This window comes from Phasianus colchicus, chromosome 24 (assembly GCF_987193195.1).
Source record: "Phasianus colchicus chromosome 24, bPhaCol1.hap1.1, whole genome shotgun sequence".
Lineage (NCBI taxonomy): Eukaryota > Metazoa > Chordata > Aves > Galliformes > Phasianidae > Phasianus > Phasianus colchicus.
The window spans coordinates 6281754-6298441 of NC_143459.1; the positions used below are offsets into that span (position 1 = coordinate 6281754).

General features: G+C 55.7%; 3 protein-coding genes across 4 annotated transcripts; 2 read left to right on the plus strand and 1 right to left on the minus strand.

The window, feature by feature from the left end:
* Positions 1 to 790: 790 nt before the first annotated feature.
* Positions 791 to 7621, minus strand: AK2 (adenylate kinase 2). Of its 2 annotated transcripts, XM_031594760.2 has the most exons (7): positions 7482 to 7621; positions 7004 to 7129; positions 5152 to 5262; positions 4961 to 5055; positions 4309 to 4381; positions 3539 to 3734; positions 791 to 1615 (listed from the first exon to the last, which is right to left on the minus strand). In XM_031594760.2, exons 1-7 carry the CDS (start codon positions 7593 to 7595, stop codon positions 1608 to 1610), a joined length of 723 nt encoding a protein of 240 aa, XP_031450620.2. In that variant the 5' UTR covers positions 7596 to 7621; the 3' UTR covers positions 791 to 1607. The 2 variants fall into 2 exon arrangements, with proteins under 2 accessions (XP_031450620.2, XP_031450619.1); XM_031594759.2 differs by lacking the exon at positions 791 to 1615 and having other exon boundaries at positions 3327 to 3734.
* A 955-nt stretch (positions 7622 to 8576) lies between these two features.
* Positions 8577 to 14193, plus strand: AZIN2 (antizyme inhibitor 2). The gene is made up of 10 exons (XM_031594757.2): positions 8577 to 8730; positions 10139 to 10305; positions 10386 to 10559; positions 11313 to 11485; positions 11601 to 11732; positions 12077 to 12242; positions 12357 to 12519; positions 12588 to 12700; positions 12947 to 13161; positions 13334 to 14193. Exons 2-10 carry the CDS (start codon positions 10207 to 10209, stop codon positions 13473 to 13475), a joined length of 1377 nt encoding a protein of 458 aa, XP_031450617.2. The 5' UTR covers positions 8577 to 8730; positions 10139 to 10206; the 3' UTR covers positions 13476 to 14193.
* Positions 14194 to 14276: 83 nt separating this feature from the next.
* On the plus strand, positions 14277 to 15233 carry NDUFS5 (NADH:ubiquinone oxidoreductase subunit S5). The gene is made up of 2 exons (XM_031594758.2): positions 14277 to 14641; positions 14926 to 15233. Exons 1-2 carry the CDS (start codon positions 14426 to 14428, stop codon positions 15028 to 15030), a joined length of 321 nt encoding a protein of 106 aa, XP_031450618.1. The 5' UTR covers positions 14277 to 14425; the 3' UTR covers positions 15031 to 15233.
* The last annotated feature ends 1455 nt before the right edge of the window (positions 15234 to 16688 follow it).

The following is a 16688-nucleotide window of genomic DNA, read 5'->3' on the forward strand; positions in this document are numbered from 1 at the left end:
CAGAGAGACTGCATGGCTGAGGAGCAAGGGCACCCAATTATGCTGAAAAACCAGTCCTTTCTGGAGAAAGTAGGCATGGGCAGCCTGACCCTCTGTGATGTCTGTCCACACAGCCTGAATCAAAGCCTCAGCTGCAAGCAGCTGCCGCCTGGTACCAAAGGCACTGGAAAAAACAATGACTTCTCATCTGCACAACATTCCTCTGGGATTCCTGAGAACCCCTGGCAGGGCCTGAGATGCTGTTGGGGCAGGATAACAGGAGACCAGGAAATGCCTCCAGACCCTTCATTACAGCAGATTTCGTCCTGTGTATTTTGACAGACACTGGTCAGGAGGGAGGCGTGCAGCAAGGAATGAAAGGCACAAGAAGAAACAGAAGAGAGTATTTAGCTTGCAGTTATTGCAAGAGAGGAAATCATGTCAACTCCTCCCCCCACTGGCAATTAGAAAGGAAGAGGGAGGAAAGGCTGGGTATGACATCAGTTGTAAAAATACCTGAAAGGAGCTCTGACCACAAATGGTCAGAATACACAGGGGCTGTGCTTTTAGCACCATGCATGAAGAAACAAGAGACACAAAGTCAGCAAGAGACAGCATTGCTATGGTGATATAAAGCATTGAAACACGCTCATTAGAGAATGCAAAAGGAATTAGAAGCCACGCTTTTAGCTGCACAGAAACGTCCTTGAGATAGGATCAGGCCAGAGGATCCACCCCCCCTCAACTGTTAGTAGTCATCTGCTTCCCTTCTTCCACTGTCTGCAAGTCAAAAAGGACACAGCAACAGATACAAAATGTAAAGGGGTTATTTTATTATTGATTCAGAGGTTAGACAAGGCACCATTTGATCTAGAAAGAAATGCAAAAAAACCAATTAAGCGTTATTTGTGCAGTCAATTAAGAAAGATTCTTTTGCATTTCTTCAGCATTATGTGAATTCCAGCTTGGTCAAGATCACAGAAAAGCCACCTGATTGCCAAGGAAGGCAGGTTTGGACTAGCACCGCAGCCCCTCAGCTCAGCAGCAGCAGAACCTGGAGAAGTCTATGCTGGGTGGAGGAATGCAGCAGAACAGGAAAATCAAAACTTTCAGGAAAACATCACAGCATCCTTTTTTTTTTTTTTTTTTTCCCCTCCTCTTTTTCTACTTCAGAAAAGTCAGTTGTTCATTTTGGTCCTCGCTGACAGGAAGCAGCTTTAGAAATCACAGCAAACCTTCGATAGCCTCCAGCTTCTAAGAGCCAGCGAGATGAGTCCTGAAAGCCCTGGAGAAGCCTGGAATGGTACCCAGCCCTACCCTGCTATGTGTCAGTGACCTGGGTCTGCTCACTGGTAAAGATGCTTCTTAGCAATAGTTTTGCCTTCCTAAACACTGATTTCTAAGGAGAAGGCCACCTCCTCTTCAGAATGATTCTGCTGAATAAGAAATACAAACAAAAAACAACCAAGCCAACCCCTAATCCCCTTGTTTACCACCTCCTTTTTTCTTCCCATCTATCATAACCCCCCTCCCAGCTGCCCTCCCTGCCCCCCCTGCACCAGGGGAAGGCTGCAGTGGCTGACGTAGCAGTGTGCAGCGTTTGGTGGTGTCTCATCTGGTTCACGGAGTCACTCAGCTGGAACAAATGGGAACAAAGAAAAAAATACATTTAGGGAAAAAAACAAAATGGTTTATGGCATAAAAGGCTGTTGAGTTGGATGCAAAGCAAACACAAGGGAGAAAAAGAAATGGAGAGTGGAAGAGCACGTAGTTCTTGCTGTGGAAACCTCAACCAGATTCAGGAATGCCAGCTGGCCAGGAACCCTGCATCATGACAGCATTAGGGTACTGTGGGTCTTTCTTTGACTCTCTCAAGAAGCCAAGATAAAAGCTGCTTCCAGTCAGCTTCTTTACATCACTGAGAGGCAGAGGCAGCTCTAACACATCTTTTCCACTGCCCCAGAGCACAGCAATCCTGCGCCGAGTGCTCACCCCACCTTCCTGCACACTGATGCCTTTTCATGAGGGAGCACAGGTGTAGAGGTAACAGCCACCCGGGGAAACTCAGGCAGCTGATGAAACCAGCACCCTTGGTTACTTTCAAATCCCCTCTCTGCACACTCACGCTTTCAGGAGCAAGAACTCAACTGCTTTCAGTTTCTAGCATTATTTCCAGTTTGCTGAAGAGGAAGAGGGCCATTTTCCTGGAACGAACGTATGAGGACAGAGTCATTTTCAGACAAAAGAGTAATTATCAAGAAAAACTGCAAGGGATTTCAGAGGACTGAACACCTGTTCTGGACACAGCCCACCACAGGGGGAGATGTGCCATCTTCCTTGAAAGAGAGGACTCAGGAACATTAAATCAGTAAACATACATGTAAGGCCAAAGGACAAAGTTTTATCTGGGCCAGTCTGCATTTTCAATGAGATCTTCTAGGCAGGGCTGACAGCACGCATGGACAAAGGTTGTCACCAGCCCTGCAGGGTTGTATGTGGTGGCGTAATGGCACTGAAATGTCCAAGCACTGGCCACAAATGGACAGCCAGGACAAGCTGTTTGACTTGCTCAAGAAACAAGTATATTTCCACGAGCTCATAAAAATGATCATTGTCTGAAGGGCATGTGAGGCCAGCAGTTAATAACTCTGTCCCCTGGGCTTTGAAAAATCATGTTTTGCAATAAGGCTTTATTTAGACATTGGGATCAGGGGAAACTCAACACACCTTCATCTCTTTGGCCAAAGCCAAGGGAAGGATGCAAGAATAGAACTGACATCCAAGTCCTTTTCTTGTCCTCCAGAGATCAAATCACTGCAGTGACTGCAGTCTGACCGGAGACTTCACGTTCTTTGCTGTTTTGTTTTTTTTTAACAAAAACTTCTCACTAATATTTGCTATAGTGGAGCCCACACCTCACCACACCTGAACTGGAAAAAGTTTTGAGTCCACAAATGAGAAACTGAAAACCCCCATTGTCATTCACCCTACTTTTATGCCACAAACAGCATCAGAACGGAGAGAAAACTGTGCTCTTGGGAACCTGCTGTCCCACAGGGTAACACGCGCTCAATGGAAACAAGTCTTCACCCAGCCCTGAGCAGCAGCAGGCTGCACACACAGCCAGGCTCTGCCTCCCACAGCTGCTCATCCTCTGGAGAGCAGCCAGGAATAGCTGGAAGTACAGCTGCTTCTCCTGGGGAGCTGCAGCTCTAGAACGAAACCAAAGCCCTCGGACCCAAAGGGTGCAGAGCTCAGTTCTGACAGCTGGTGCTCAGGCGCACTGCGACCTCTAGGGGCCGAATCGCCCACATCTGCGGACAGACCGACGTTCACATACACTGAGATGGAAACCGTTAACGGCTTGTTTAATAGAGAATTAGCAAAGTCCTGCCTCGGGCTGCATCATCCCCTCCTCATCTACTCTGTTTAGCTCTTCACTCTCCCTGGCCCCAGAGAGACAGAGAGAGACAGAAAGAGAGACAGAGATGGAGAAAGACAGACAAGGCTGAGCTCCATCCAGGGACGGAGCCCTAAATGAACATAACCAGATCTTTACATGTCGCTCTCGAGAAGGCTGCCAGGATGCTGGCAAACACCACGTCAGGAGACTGGGAGGCATCCACGGCTGTATGGATCCCTCGCTTGCTGTAGTAGGAGACCAGGGGGGAGGTCTGTGTGTGGTAGGCCTTCAGGCGGGTTTTCAAGGCTGTTTCATTATCATCTGAACGGCGGATCAGGGGCTCTCCAGTGACCTGGGAGAAGCAAGGGGACAGGTCTCCAGCTAGCTGCAGCCTGGTGCACGGCCCCCTTCTCTGAGCAGCTACAACCCCTGCTCCCCTCCTCCAAGGTGGGCCACAACGCAGCGCTGCAGAGGTGAGTCCCCAGGTCAGCACGGGAGAGCGGTGCAAACCCAGGGCAGCCAAACCAGGTCCCAGAGCCGTCACTGAAGAAAAGGAATCAGCACGATGGTCTTTCCCTCACACGCCATTCTGCTTGCTAAAAGGAGCCCCAAGACCAAACGCCGGCTAGAGTTGCTCCCCAGGAAGGAAAGCAGTTGGGACCCATTGCAACTTCAGCTATGGACAGAGGCCACCAAGTTGTGACATGGCAGAGCCCAGGCTCCCCAGAACAGCCATACCCTTCACTCATCCCTCCAGGCCTTGCTCCCTGCAGTACTGTTGGCCTCGGCTGCCCAGGCAGTTCCCCACACTCCCCAGAAAAGTGGGACAGAAGGTGGGAGAAAAGGAAACAAGTTTTTTCCAGAGATGTTGCAAAGCACCAGCTAAACCCAAAGCAGTGTAAGCTGTGGCCTCAGAGCTCACATACATCATCCTTCATGTGTTCTTTCGGGGGTCTGAATTCCTCATGATAAGAACGGCCACTTGCTGGGTGAATCAGCCTAAGACAGAAAGCAAGTGTCAGCAAAGGGGTCCTGTGCCAGGATGAGGTCTCCTGAACCTGCCATTCATCAGCACAGAAAAACCCACAGTAGCAATACACTTAGCTTCTCTCTATTAGGAGAATGTTTTCTAGCTATTTTGGTTCCAACAGCCTCTTCAAGTGCTTGGAATAAAGTTGCACTAGGAAATGGAGAAGGGGAGCACAAAGGTGACAGTGCCAGAGCAAACAGCAGGAGACATCTGCATCTCTGCACAGCCATGACTGATCCTGAAAAGGAGGTTCAGCAGTGCCCAAACAGCTTGCATAAGGGAGAAGTAATAGCACCAGAGAAGCACAGATATTAGCTGTCATACTGCAGGCTTAAGGGCCAAGCTGGGTCACCAAGGTCATTGATTCACATCAGCAAAAGGCTGATACACATTGGCCCAGGCATGGAAGGCTCAAACAGAGCAGATATCTAATACAGGGCTAACTGCAGGGCTGGTCTCAGTGCTGTGACAATGACTAAAATGATCCCAAACAAGGACACTCTCCCATGAACTTGGAGCCCCCAGAGCTTCTGGGAGAGAACAGTTACCGTCCGGTGATTCTCCGTATGAGCAAGGAGTCAGGGATGCTGAACTCAATGACAGAGTCCAGTTTCTCTCTCCTCTTCTCCAGGAGCTCATCCAGCTGCAAAAGTAAACACCCAACTCAGAGAGGCAGATGCAAGCCAAGGGCTCCCCATCTCCCAGAAGAAAAGAGCTCCCTGAGCAGCAGCTCACGTACCATTTCAGCCTGCTTCACCGTGCGTGGGAAGCCGTCCAGCAGGAAGCCGTTCTTGCAGGGAGGGGTGTCGAGGTTGTTCTCAATCAGCTCCACCACCATCTCATCGCTCACCTGCAAAGAGGAGAGATGGGTGCATGGTTGGAACAGCAGCAGGGATTTACACACAGCTGCCCATAGAGCAGCTGTACTTGTGCCAGCACCCAGCCTGCACCAGAGCCTTTTTACAGCTGATCCCATTCCCGAAGGCAGAAGCACAGGTCCCTGCTGTAGCAGGGTGAAAGCTGCGCGCTCCGACATGCCCACTTCCTGGGTGCTCCCTGGGTGTCAACATTACGACGTGTCCGATGAGCTAATGAGGCATTCCACACCACAGACACCCCAGCCTGTGCAGGGACTTTTAACAGTGAAGTTACAGCACTGGTGCAAAGGTTGTTGGTTGCTGCATTTCAAAATGGGCAATCAATCTTAAGACAAATTCCATAGATGCCTTTTTTTTTTTTTTTTTTTTTTAAGCCAATTCTCAGTACAACAACTGATACCAACATAACCTTTATTTCCTGTTACTTTGTACCTTCACTCACACATCTCTGAGTAAGCAGGCCCAGCCAGGAAGGGCAAAGCACGTGAGTTGTTCATTGATGCTTGTAAACCGTGTGTGAAGGTAAATGCCCAAATAGCTGCTGTCAGACTCTGGCCCTGCTGGGCAGCTCTTCCCACATCACCACCTCAGTACGTCTCTGGAATCAGTGCCTTCTCTATGCTGCAGCATTTCAGAAGTACTACCAGGTGCTGCAGCCCCAAGAATGGGTGTCTGTTCCAATAGTAGTCTCCTTATCATCTGCAGGTGCTGCTTCCTCCAGTACGTACAGCTGAGACCCAGCGGGATTCGGGAACAGGCTGTCACTGCACATAAACCGGACCAGGCAGCACATGGGTGGGGAGCAGCCTGGGTAAAGCAGCACTTCTGTGCTTTCTTGATTACCTCTTCCAGGGAAGGGATTAATGCGTAATTGAGTGTTAAAAAAAAAACATCCCGGCTCCAAGTGCTGCTGTGCTCCCAGCTGAGTTATCAGACGGCCAGAGCACCCCACCAGGACACAGCAGCACAGCACCCGCAGCCTCACACATGTGGCAGATACCAGCACTCACCAGATAAGGTCCCTATCTTTCACAACCAGACTCAGTGTTGCAATGCATGCTTTAAGCTAAAGCTGGATGTGTGCCACCTCGTTCCTGAGCCTGCAGTCTCCTTGGGGTGTTATGAGCCAGTGACAGCAAGCCGCAATGCCCCAGATCTGCCCACACTGCTTAGCTGTGGGGCAAGTCACCATGGTTTGTTGCCCCTCAGGTTTCCTTAAGGGATCTCAGTAATTTTGAAAGATAATCGGGTCTCCAGAACAGAAATATGCTAGAGAACCTGACCCTGGGTCACAGGTGTCTTTTGCACAGCATTGCACTGCTACACTGTAACTCCCACAGCAATATTCCTAAGTCCACTTTCACGTTACAGTTACAGGCAAGCAGAAGATCTGGGATGCAGATGAAAGAGAAAGTCATCAACCCCCCAGTGGTCAGGGCGTGTGAAGGGACATTGCAACTGTGTAAAAGCTCCACGACAGAAAGGAACAACTGAGGACACAGAGGCTGCTGGTAAGCAAGGAGAAGCGTGATGGGGGAGGATGCTTTTATAGGACGCTCCTCCTGCAGGGTAATAAGGGGAACCTCACCTTCACCCTACAGTCTGCCCTTCCTGCACATACTGGGTTTTGTCACTGTGGCTTCTGACAAGGAGGTGCATTTTGGCTGCTGCTGGTACAGAGTGCTGTCAGTCTGTCCCCCAGCTGCTACCCACCAGCTTCCCCGAATCCATCGTCTCTTTGAGCCGCTTGCCCAGCTCGGAGCCCGAGGCCACCATGGCCCGCAGCATGTCCCCCGTGGCCAGGTGGCAGACACAGTACGTCTCGGCCAGCTTCGGAGCCTGCAGGAAAGGACAGACAGAAGGTGAGCGCCCAGCGCGGCGATTTCAGCGGCAGCCCGGCGGCGCAGCGCCTGGCGCGGATCGGGGCAGGGAGAGGACGAGGCCGCTCCGATTTTGCCTCCCACCGGGGCGGGCAGCCCCAGATCCAAAATCACACCGACCAGACCGCGCCCCCGCTTCCAGCAGCGGCCTGGGACGGGCTGGGACGGGACGCGCGGCTCCGGGAATCCCGACGGGGGCCGCGACAAAGGCCCGCACGCCCGGTGCCCCCGCGGGGCCGCCACGCACAGGCCCGGGGAGCCGGGCCCGGGGAGGCCGCACCGCGCCTGGGCTCAGCCGGCCGCCCCCTCACCTGGGTGCCCTTTCCGGCGCCGGGCGGCCCCAGCAGCACCGCGCGGATTCCCCGGCGGAGCCCCGCGCCCGGCGCCTGCCCGCGGCCGCCCCCCGCCTGCGCGCTCGGAGCCATGGCCGCCACCGACTGCGCCCCGCGGGGTCACGCGGACACGTGGTGGGCGGGGTCACGCACGGTGGGCGGGGTTACGTGAGTGATGGGCGGGGCCACGCGGGGTGGTGGGCGGGGCCGCGGTGGCGGTGGGCGGGGCCACGTGGGCGGGGAAGCTGCGGGGCTTCCTGCGTGGGGTCGCCGCCGTGCGGGGCGTGCTGGGTGTGAGCTGCCGTGTGAGGCTTTCCTTGCACGGGGACTAAAGTAGCTCCGCGAGGAACTCTCGGGTCCCGCGCTGCTGGGCCGCAGCCTGGCAGCTCTCCGTGACACAGCCGGCTCGCGGCTCACTCGCCCCCGTCCTTTGAATTGCTCTACCCCGAGTCCTTCTGGATCTGCTCCTGTGCTGCCGGTGTCGTGGGCACAAAAAGCTTCGGCACTTGCAGGGACTCAATGCCCCACTGCAGGGAGTGCCTCTGTACAGCACGTATATAACTGCAGCTGCTCCTGGTGCCCGACTGAGGGTGGTACAGGGCAGGGTTTCGCTGAAGAACAGAGCTTCCCTGCCCATGGCTGCCAGCAGAGACCGTGGCAGAGCCAGTGCTGAATACAAGAAAAAAGTCTCCGGGTCCCTTTCATCTCCTGTATGGGGGCAGCTGCTCCTCCATGCTCTGAGTGTTGTCTTCTCAGTGACCAGAGAGAAGGAATTGCAAATTAACGAGAAGAAGAAAAAAAAAATCCGCTCAGCCCGTGGTGTGAGTGGGAGGGAGCAATGGAGCCGTTTCCAAGTGCACAACTGCAGGCAAAGGCAGACACAGGGCATCTGCATGTTTGGCAAGGCTGGCTCTGCTGCTGGGAAACACGGGCAGCAGCACGGCAGAGGGCAGAGTCAGTCCCTGACATCTCCCTGCCCACCTCCCATGGCCAACATCCCTACCAGGCAGGCGCTGCTCAGCTTTTATCTGCACAAAGCCTCGTTGCCCTGGAAGCAGTGCTTCAGAGGTATTTTTGGCACTCTTCCCCCCAAGGATCCCCGCGCACGCGATGCACGCGCAGCCACAAGCATCCTCAGAGCAGGGCCGGGCTGCAGGCAGGCTCACAGCTCTGTGCTGTCCGGCTGGGGATGAGCTACCAGCGCAGCGGGGACGCGGTGAGAACCCAGGTGTCTGCGGGGGGCAGCCCCAGCCATGGGGGTGGGTGGGCGGGGGGGGAATGGTGCTTGCTGTGCTCCGGGAAAGGGATGAAGGATGCTCGGAGGCGGATCAGCCAATGGCGTGGCCGGGCTCGGTTGCCACGGCCACGGTTGTGAGGCAGAGCAGGAGAGGGTGCTGAGATTTGAAGGCTGAGGAGCTCCCCCTCTGCAGGCTCGGCTGGTCTGGGTGCAGGGGCAGGCAGGGCACTGGGGCAGGATGAATTGCTGCAGCTGAGGGCAGTTTGTTCTTGCGGGAGCCTCATGGGCATAGTCTGCTGAAATGCTTCCTAACGTGGGGGAGCTGCGGGGGCTGCTGGCTTGCCTGGTGCAGGGAGGAGGGGAACAGAGGGCAGTGCCTGGAGGCACTGAGTTTCGAGATTGGTCAGTAATGCCTTTGGGGGGTGAAGGGTAAGGCCAGAGGAGTTGCTCTCATTTTATGAGTATAAAGCTCTTAGAGCCTCCCAGCCCTTTCCCCGTCTCTGGGCTTTGCTGCTGGTGCTTGCTCAATGTGTTACAACACACTGCTGCTCTGGGGTCAGTGTGGTTTTTCTCCCAGTGCCTATCTGAAATGCTGTAAGTAGGTTCCTGCAGAGGAGGAGGTGCTGTTCAGCTCTAAGAAATGAAATGTTTGTCTCCTGCTCACTTCTGATCAGAGGGACAATTTTCCTGTAAAAGCCCTGTGGCTAGACCTGGCTTATTGGAGTGGAAACATTTCCTATGAGCTTGTGTTAGGTCTGCAGCTCCCTGGGTTATGGGATGTGCTGGATCCAAGGAAAGAGGCTGCTAAAGCTGCTCCACGAATTGTGTGAGCCAGGAAACAACTGTGCTGCCTAGCCTGTCCTCTTGTTGCACACACTGTGTCATGGGAGAGAAGTGAAACTGGAAGCACAGCATGGATCCAGACCACATCTAGGAGTGCTGTTCTTTAGAAATGCTTTGCTTTTCTTGAGGCTTGTGTGTCCAGAAGTGGCTCTGAGACTTTGGCAGTTTGAAAACCAGAAGGAAACTTCTCCCCCTGAAACATACAGCAGGTCTAACTGCATGCCAGAGCACAAAAACACGCAATCTGGGATATATAAACCATTGGCTTTACAGTGAAGTTGGCTTTGTTGTTCATGGTGCCAGAACTGCTGCTGAAAAAGACAGCTGCTGTGAACAAAAACACAGAGCTCTGCACTGCAGAGAAATGTGCCTCCTCCCCCTGGAGAGCACGCTTTAACCCTAGCGGTGCTCTGAGTGCTGCTTTGGAGGAGAACAGCAGAGGGCTCCTCAGGCAGTGCTCCCCGTGCACCCCTGTACTTTGGGGAGCAGCTGGGGACATGCACACTGCTGGCCTTCCCGGAGCTCTGCCTCTAACATTTCCTTTCTTTTTTTCCAGCGTGTTGCACACTTAGGAGCCGTGCCCTACTCGAGGAGGCTTTACGCTAGTGTTGTCACACCTTGACCATGAACGGGTACCTGAATGAATCCAATTTCGTGATGGTGGAGGAGGGCTTCACCAGCAGGGACCTCCTGGAGAGCAGCCTGGTGGAGCTGTGCCAGGCGGTAAGGGCGGGCAGCTCTGCCGTGCTCTGGTCCATCCCCCCTTGGAGCAGCAACTGCTGCTCACTTCAGCTTTGTCGTAGGGTGACCAGCAAGCCTTCTTCGTGGCAGACCTCGGGGACATTGTGAGGAAACACCTGCGCTTCCTGAAGGCTTTGCCCCGTGTGAAGCCCTACTTCCCTGTGAAGTGCAACAGCAGCGGGGGGGTGATACGGCTGCTGGCTGAGCTGGGGGCAGGCTTTGCCTGTGCCAACAAGGTATGGCTGTGGGGGACCGGCTCGGGATGAGCATTCTTCGGGCATTCGTGGGAGAGTGGCTCGTTTTACGCGTTTCCACTCTCTGGCCAACATCTCCAGCAGCGAGTCTCCCCCTGCTGTCAGAACCCTGCCGACACAGCCCAGAAATCCCCGTCCTGTTTGGTGATTCAGGCTTGCTCCCTTTGACCGACATTTTCTGTCTGTCTGACCGTTGTCCGTCTGGCCGGCTTGGCTGGTATCAGGGCACATCCCTGGGTGCCACCACCGCAGCCGTCCCCTCTCAGTGGTTTTAGGTCTGAGCACGGAGCTCCCTGGTCCATCCTGCTCACCACTTGCTGATAGCCAGATTCCCAGGGAGAACCAAAGTTAAGCCACTCACTGGCACATAATTAAACAGGACATATTGCCAGGACGAGAAAGTGTAGGGATTTGTTACAGTTCAGATCTCAGTGCAGTTCACAGGGAAGATGTGTGCCAGACCTGCGCCTCCTCAGTTGTTCTGCTTGTTTTCTCTCCTCTTGGTCTTGTGCTGCATGTAAACACCTTGCCTCAACCTACCCATGCCAGGACAAAGCCCACTGTGACCCCTGTGAGCTCTTGTAGTTTGAGAAAGTTTTCTTGAGAAAACTCAGGCTGCAGTGCTGTGGTTTGCCCTTTGCAGTGCTACAAGCTGGCTGGGGCCGGAGCCAGCCACAGCCTCGCACAGCAGCACTGTTCCCAGAGACCTGCCTCATGCGTGCTGTTTTCCTGCAGACAGAGATAGCAGAAGTTCAAAGCATTGGGGTCCCAGCTGACAAGATTTTCTACAGCAGCCCTTGCAAGCAGGTTTCCCACATCAAATATGCAGCCAGCCATGGTGTGCAGCTGATGACCTTCGACAACGAGGTGGAGCTGGGCAAGGTGGCCCGGAGCCACCCGCAAGCCAGGTAGGTGTTGGTGCAGAATCTGGAGGCAGCGTTGGACTGGGGAACAGTGGGATTCGGGGAGGTGGCTGTGGGTGGTGGAGGGCCCAAAGACTCGACGGTGTTTTTTGCTGTGCAGGATGCTTTTGGGTATTGCTGCTGACCCCAGCCCTTCTGCCCATCCAAGCATGATGTTTGGGGCCACGCTCAAGTCCTGCCGACGCCTGCTAGAGTCAGCAAAGGAACAAGATGTGGAGGTTATTGGCATCAGGTAAGGAATGTTGTCCTTGTCCTCTTGGGGTGCTGAGCCTCTGCTGGGCAGCCCTGCAGGGAGCTCTGCCCTGCTAGAACAATTCAGGAGTTCACAGAGCACTGCAGGGCAGTGTGGTCTGGCAGTGAGGTGAGGGCTGGCACCTAGGGCAGATGTCCCTTGTTGGCACCAATCTGGGGCAGGTTTGGCCTGCAGAGGGGGGCTCAGTAGAGTGGGCCAGTCAGTCTCTCCCAGGAAGGTATGTGGGAAGCGCAGAGCTGCTGTGGTGGGGATTTCTCAGTGCCATGTCCCCCTTCTGCCACCATACAATGGGCAGCCCTTCTGAACAGAGACTGTGCCCTCAGCTTTCACCTTGGGAGCCACAGCCTGGAGCCCCAGGCTTTTGCCCAGGCTGTCGCAGAGGCACAGCTGGCATTTGACATGGGCACAGAGCTGGGCTATCAAATGCGCCTCTTGGACATCGGAGGGGGATTTCCTGGCACCGAGGACACCAGAGCCCAGTTTGAGGAGGTATGTGGCTCCCAGAGCTGGCTCTGGGCAGGCAGAGAGTGAGACTGGATCTGGCTCCCTGCCCTGTTCTGAGCAGCATGACTGAGCTCACTCCAGGTACATCTTCCCACCCAGATTTCTGCTGTGATAAACTCTGCACTGGACATGTATTTCCCGGAAGGCTGTGGGGTGGAGATTGTTGCCACACCGGGGCGATACTATGTCACCTCAGCCTTCACCTTTGCAGCCAGCATTGCTGGCAAGGAAGAGGTTCCCATGGAGCAGCCAGGCTCTGATGGTAAGTGGGACCATGGGGTGAGTCTGCCTCTGTGCCCATGTGCCCCTGAGCCTCTCCCTGCTCCCCAGGGGAAGAGTCTGGAAGTAAGAGGAGCCTTGCCTATCACCTCAGCGATGGCATCTACAGTACCTTCAGCTGTGTCCTGTTTGACAGTCCCTGCCCCAAGCCTCTGCTGCACAAGGTGAGGATCCAGCCTGGCTGGGGAGAGCCCTGCAGGGTAGTGTGGTATGTCCTGTTGTCCTCTGGTGCTGAGTGCTCCTCCGATGCTGTGAGATCTGCTTTGATCTGTGCAGTCGCTGAGAAGCATTTTTGGGACTGATAGCCAGTCCTTCTGTTTTGGGGCCAGATTCTCATCTTGTATGAAACTGCTTGGTGTTGTGGTGCAGATGCCCTCCTCTCATGTGGCTATATGATCTGCCCCCTGCAGAAGCCCTGCCCAGAGCACCCCTTGTGCAGCAGCAGCCTCAGGGGTCCTCTGGGGCATGCAGAGGACCAGATTACCAATGATGTGGAGCTGCCTGAGCTGCAGGATGGGGACTGGCTGATTTTCCAGGACATGGGTGCCTACACCATCACATCTTCATCCCTGTGCGGTGGGTGTCCCCGGCCACACGTCACCTATGCCATGTCCCGCCTGGCCTGGTAAGAGAGAGCCCAGTGTGGGCAGGCTGAGGGCAGGACTGCCAGTGGGAGACATTGAACTGCCCTTGATCTGGGCTCCCTGCCTGAGGGAGGGGGGCAGATCTGGGGTAACCCTCCTGTGACATTTCATGAGTGGGTGCCCCCTGCTCCCTCTGGGTGTCTCTGCCTGCAGGAAGGCCCTTCAGCTCCTCCAGGCGAAGCCACCGCCAGCAGAAGATGACCATGAGAGCGCCTGCACGCCACTGTCATGCGGCTGGGAGATGGTGGAGTCCCTCTGCGTCCCCCCGGTCTTCACCCCAGCCAGCATCATCTGAGCAGGGAAGGCCCACGCCAGCACTCTGCACCCACGGGGCTGCAGGCAGAGCTCAGCACGGCACAGTCCTGCTCCTCCTGCTTGTACGGTGCTGCGTGTGCTCAGCGGGTTTGGGTGCTTTCATAGGAGTTATGGTAATAAATGGGTGTTGAGCCTGGCTCGGGTTTTGCCATGAGGACCCCCCTGGCGCTCCCTCCCTTCCCTGTGCCTGAGGTGGCGGAAGATCTGGCTCAGATGAGCAGTTGGCTGCATAATGAGGCCGTGCTCATTAGGGATGCCAAAGCTGTTGTCCCAGCCTTGGAGGTGCCCCGGGGCATGGGGGGATGTGAGGACAGCAGGTGGGTTCTGGGATGTGGGTGCTGCTAGGGGGTGGCTGAGGCTCACTGGGAGCCTTAATGACCCTCCTGCCCTAATGAGCTCTTCTGCGCGTGGTGCCACATTGTCCCAGTGCTGCGGCGGGAGGCCGTAACAGCCTGGAACACTGTGAGAGCCTGAAAGCCAGAGGCTGGGGACACAGGGAGCACTGGAAGACCCTGGGGGAAGTGCTGGGAGCAGTGGGGGACCCTGCGACACACCGGAAGCACCGCAGACACGGGGAGCACCGCAGACACTGCGGGACAATGGGACTCGGGGCGCGGCCGCCCGGAGGGTGCCGCAGAGGCCTGCAGGGGGCGCTGGGGCGCGGCGGACTGTTTCCCCTCCTTGTCGACAGGGGGCGCCGCAGCGAGGGAGGCCGCTCGCGCCGCCCGTCTCTCTGGTTCCGTCGTCAAGCGCGGCGCGGCTGTCGCGGTTGCGGCCGCGCTTGACGGCCGGCAGCGTCGCGAAAGCCCCGTGAAGGACGGCGGCGGGCTCGGTCGGCGAGGGACGGGGCGGAGCGGAGCCGGTTTCGAGCCCACGGCGGTGTCGCGGTAGGGTCAGTTTCGGGAGCGGGGTCGGCGTCGCGACAGCACCATGCCGTTCTGGGACCTGCAGCGACAGCTGGGCATCGACATGGACCGGTGGCTGCTGCGGCAGAGCGCGACGCAGCCCTACGGGGTGGCCGGGGCCTGCCACGCCTTCGAGCGGGAGTGGGTGGAGTGCGGGCACGGCCTGGGCCAGACCCGAGCCCGCCGCGAGTGCCAGCCCGAGTACGAGGACTTCATGGAGTGCATGCACCGCACCAAGCTGGTGAGCCCGGCGGGGCGGCCCCGGAACCGGGCGGGGGGAGCGCGGCGCGGCGCGGCCTCTCGGGAAGCGCGTGCGGAGCCCCCGGGCGGCGCCGCGATCCTCCGGGCGCGGCCTGACGGCGCCGCTGTGATTCTGAGCGCCGTCCCGGAGGTGCCCGAGGCTGCGGCGGGCCCTGGGGGGGCGGGCAGCCCGCGGCGTCTCTGAGGTCCCTTCCGACCCGGCCGCTCTGCGGTTCTCTGGTTCTGTGGCTCTGCGTCTCTGTCATCCCTTGTGTGCTTCGCCAGGCTCAGCGGCTGAAAAAGATCCTGGAGCAGAGGGACAAGATGATCAAGGAGGGGAAGTACACACCGCCCGAGCACCACAAGGGTGAGAAGGACAGCCGGCCCTGAGGCACAGGGACCTGCAGGGGACCCGACAGTGCTTGTCTGCAGCCGTGGAAGTGAACCATGTGAAGGAGAGCACCGGGCACGATGAGGTTCTGCTGCAGCCATCCCAGTGCTGGGGGGGCTCTGCCAACAGCTCGGAGCAGAGGAGAGCGGTGCTAGTGTGGGGCATCATTGCTTTGGCTAGTAAATATCTCCTTTGGAGCAGCGTTCTGCTCTGTCTTGTCTTCTTTTCTGAACCAAGATAACTTCTGAACCCCCCTGAAAAGCTGCCCTGATGCTGGGGATGACCGAGAGCTGCCAGTGCTGTGCCCCTGTCTTGTGGGGCTGTGGTGGGTTCCTTCATGCTCACACCTGCAGGCAGGGCAGCCAATCCTGAAATGGAAGAGCAGCCTAAAGGAGTAAAATCTCATCCGAATGTGTCCCGGAAAACTTCTTTAAAAAATGCCCATGCCCTGTGTGGTTTTACAGATGGGATACGTGGTTGGTGTTTGTTGGGCTGCCTGGGCCGCTTTCCAGTTGGTGGTATTGGCCTGAGAGGTGAAAGTCTGGTTAAAACAGCTCTCTGACAAGGATTTGGGCAGCAGCATCCAGACTCAGTTTGTCTCCCACCCCTTCGATCTGTGTTTCTCTCCACGCAGAGGCTTTGCTCTGTAATGCTGTGTGTCAGCTCGATCTATTGAGCGTGCAGCCCTGGGGCTTTGGCAGCTGGGACTGCCCGCACCAATGTGCTTTTCCTTTTAAAAGGAAGATTTCTCCCCAGTCCCTCCAAATTCAGCACAGTTTTGTAACAGCATTAAAGCAGTGGAGTACCTGGAAGTTGAGAGGGAAAATGTCTGTGCTTTAATCCAAGGTTTTAATACCAGTGATTGTGGGTTTAATGCTTAATCTTTGATCCAGGTAGAGCATCTGAGGTTCCCGATCCTCACAAATCCCCACGCTGAGTTGACAGATGACAGCAGCGTGGTTCCAGCTGCAGCAGGCAGGGCTGGGCTCTGCTGAGGGGCACCGGTGCCCACGGTGCCATCCCAGGGGAGTTTGCCCCTTGTACGATCCGTGCCAGCCCACAGAGGCTGCTCCCTTCCCCCAGCCCCAGCTGGGCCCCTTGTTGAAGCCCAGGTGAGTGGATGTGTGGGGGACGGGGCTGCTGGGAGCTCAAGGCTGAGCCCTCTGTGTTGGAAGGCTGCTCCTGTTTGGTGCACACTGCTGTGCCTGAGTTTTTTTCTCTTCTAGGTTATGCCAAAAAGTGTATTTATCATCAATTTCAGTATTTTCCTCCTATTTCCTGCCCATGGCCGTATTGCTGAGCCCAGGATGAACCCAGCTGTGATTCTGGAGAGGGGACTCCTGGCATTGTCTGCATGAGCTCTGAATCAGTCTGGTGGTGCCCACAAGCTGCCAGAAATGGGGCGTCTGCATCACTTTCTGTAACAGCCCCAAAGCCCTCAGAGATCTTTGGCTCTTTCAGATATGAAAACTGTTTGGTGGTGATTAATTCCAATAGAGGAAATCTTACCTAATATTGCTGTTCCACTGGATGAAAGAGTTCCAGGTATAAAAGGTGAGGGGAAGCTTTGGGTGCAAAAAAGGGAAAACATCAGAAAGATGAAAGGTGTGAGGAAATGGGCAGAAACGGGAATAGTTTTGCGCCTGGTTGTCACTGC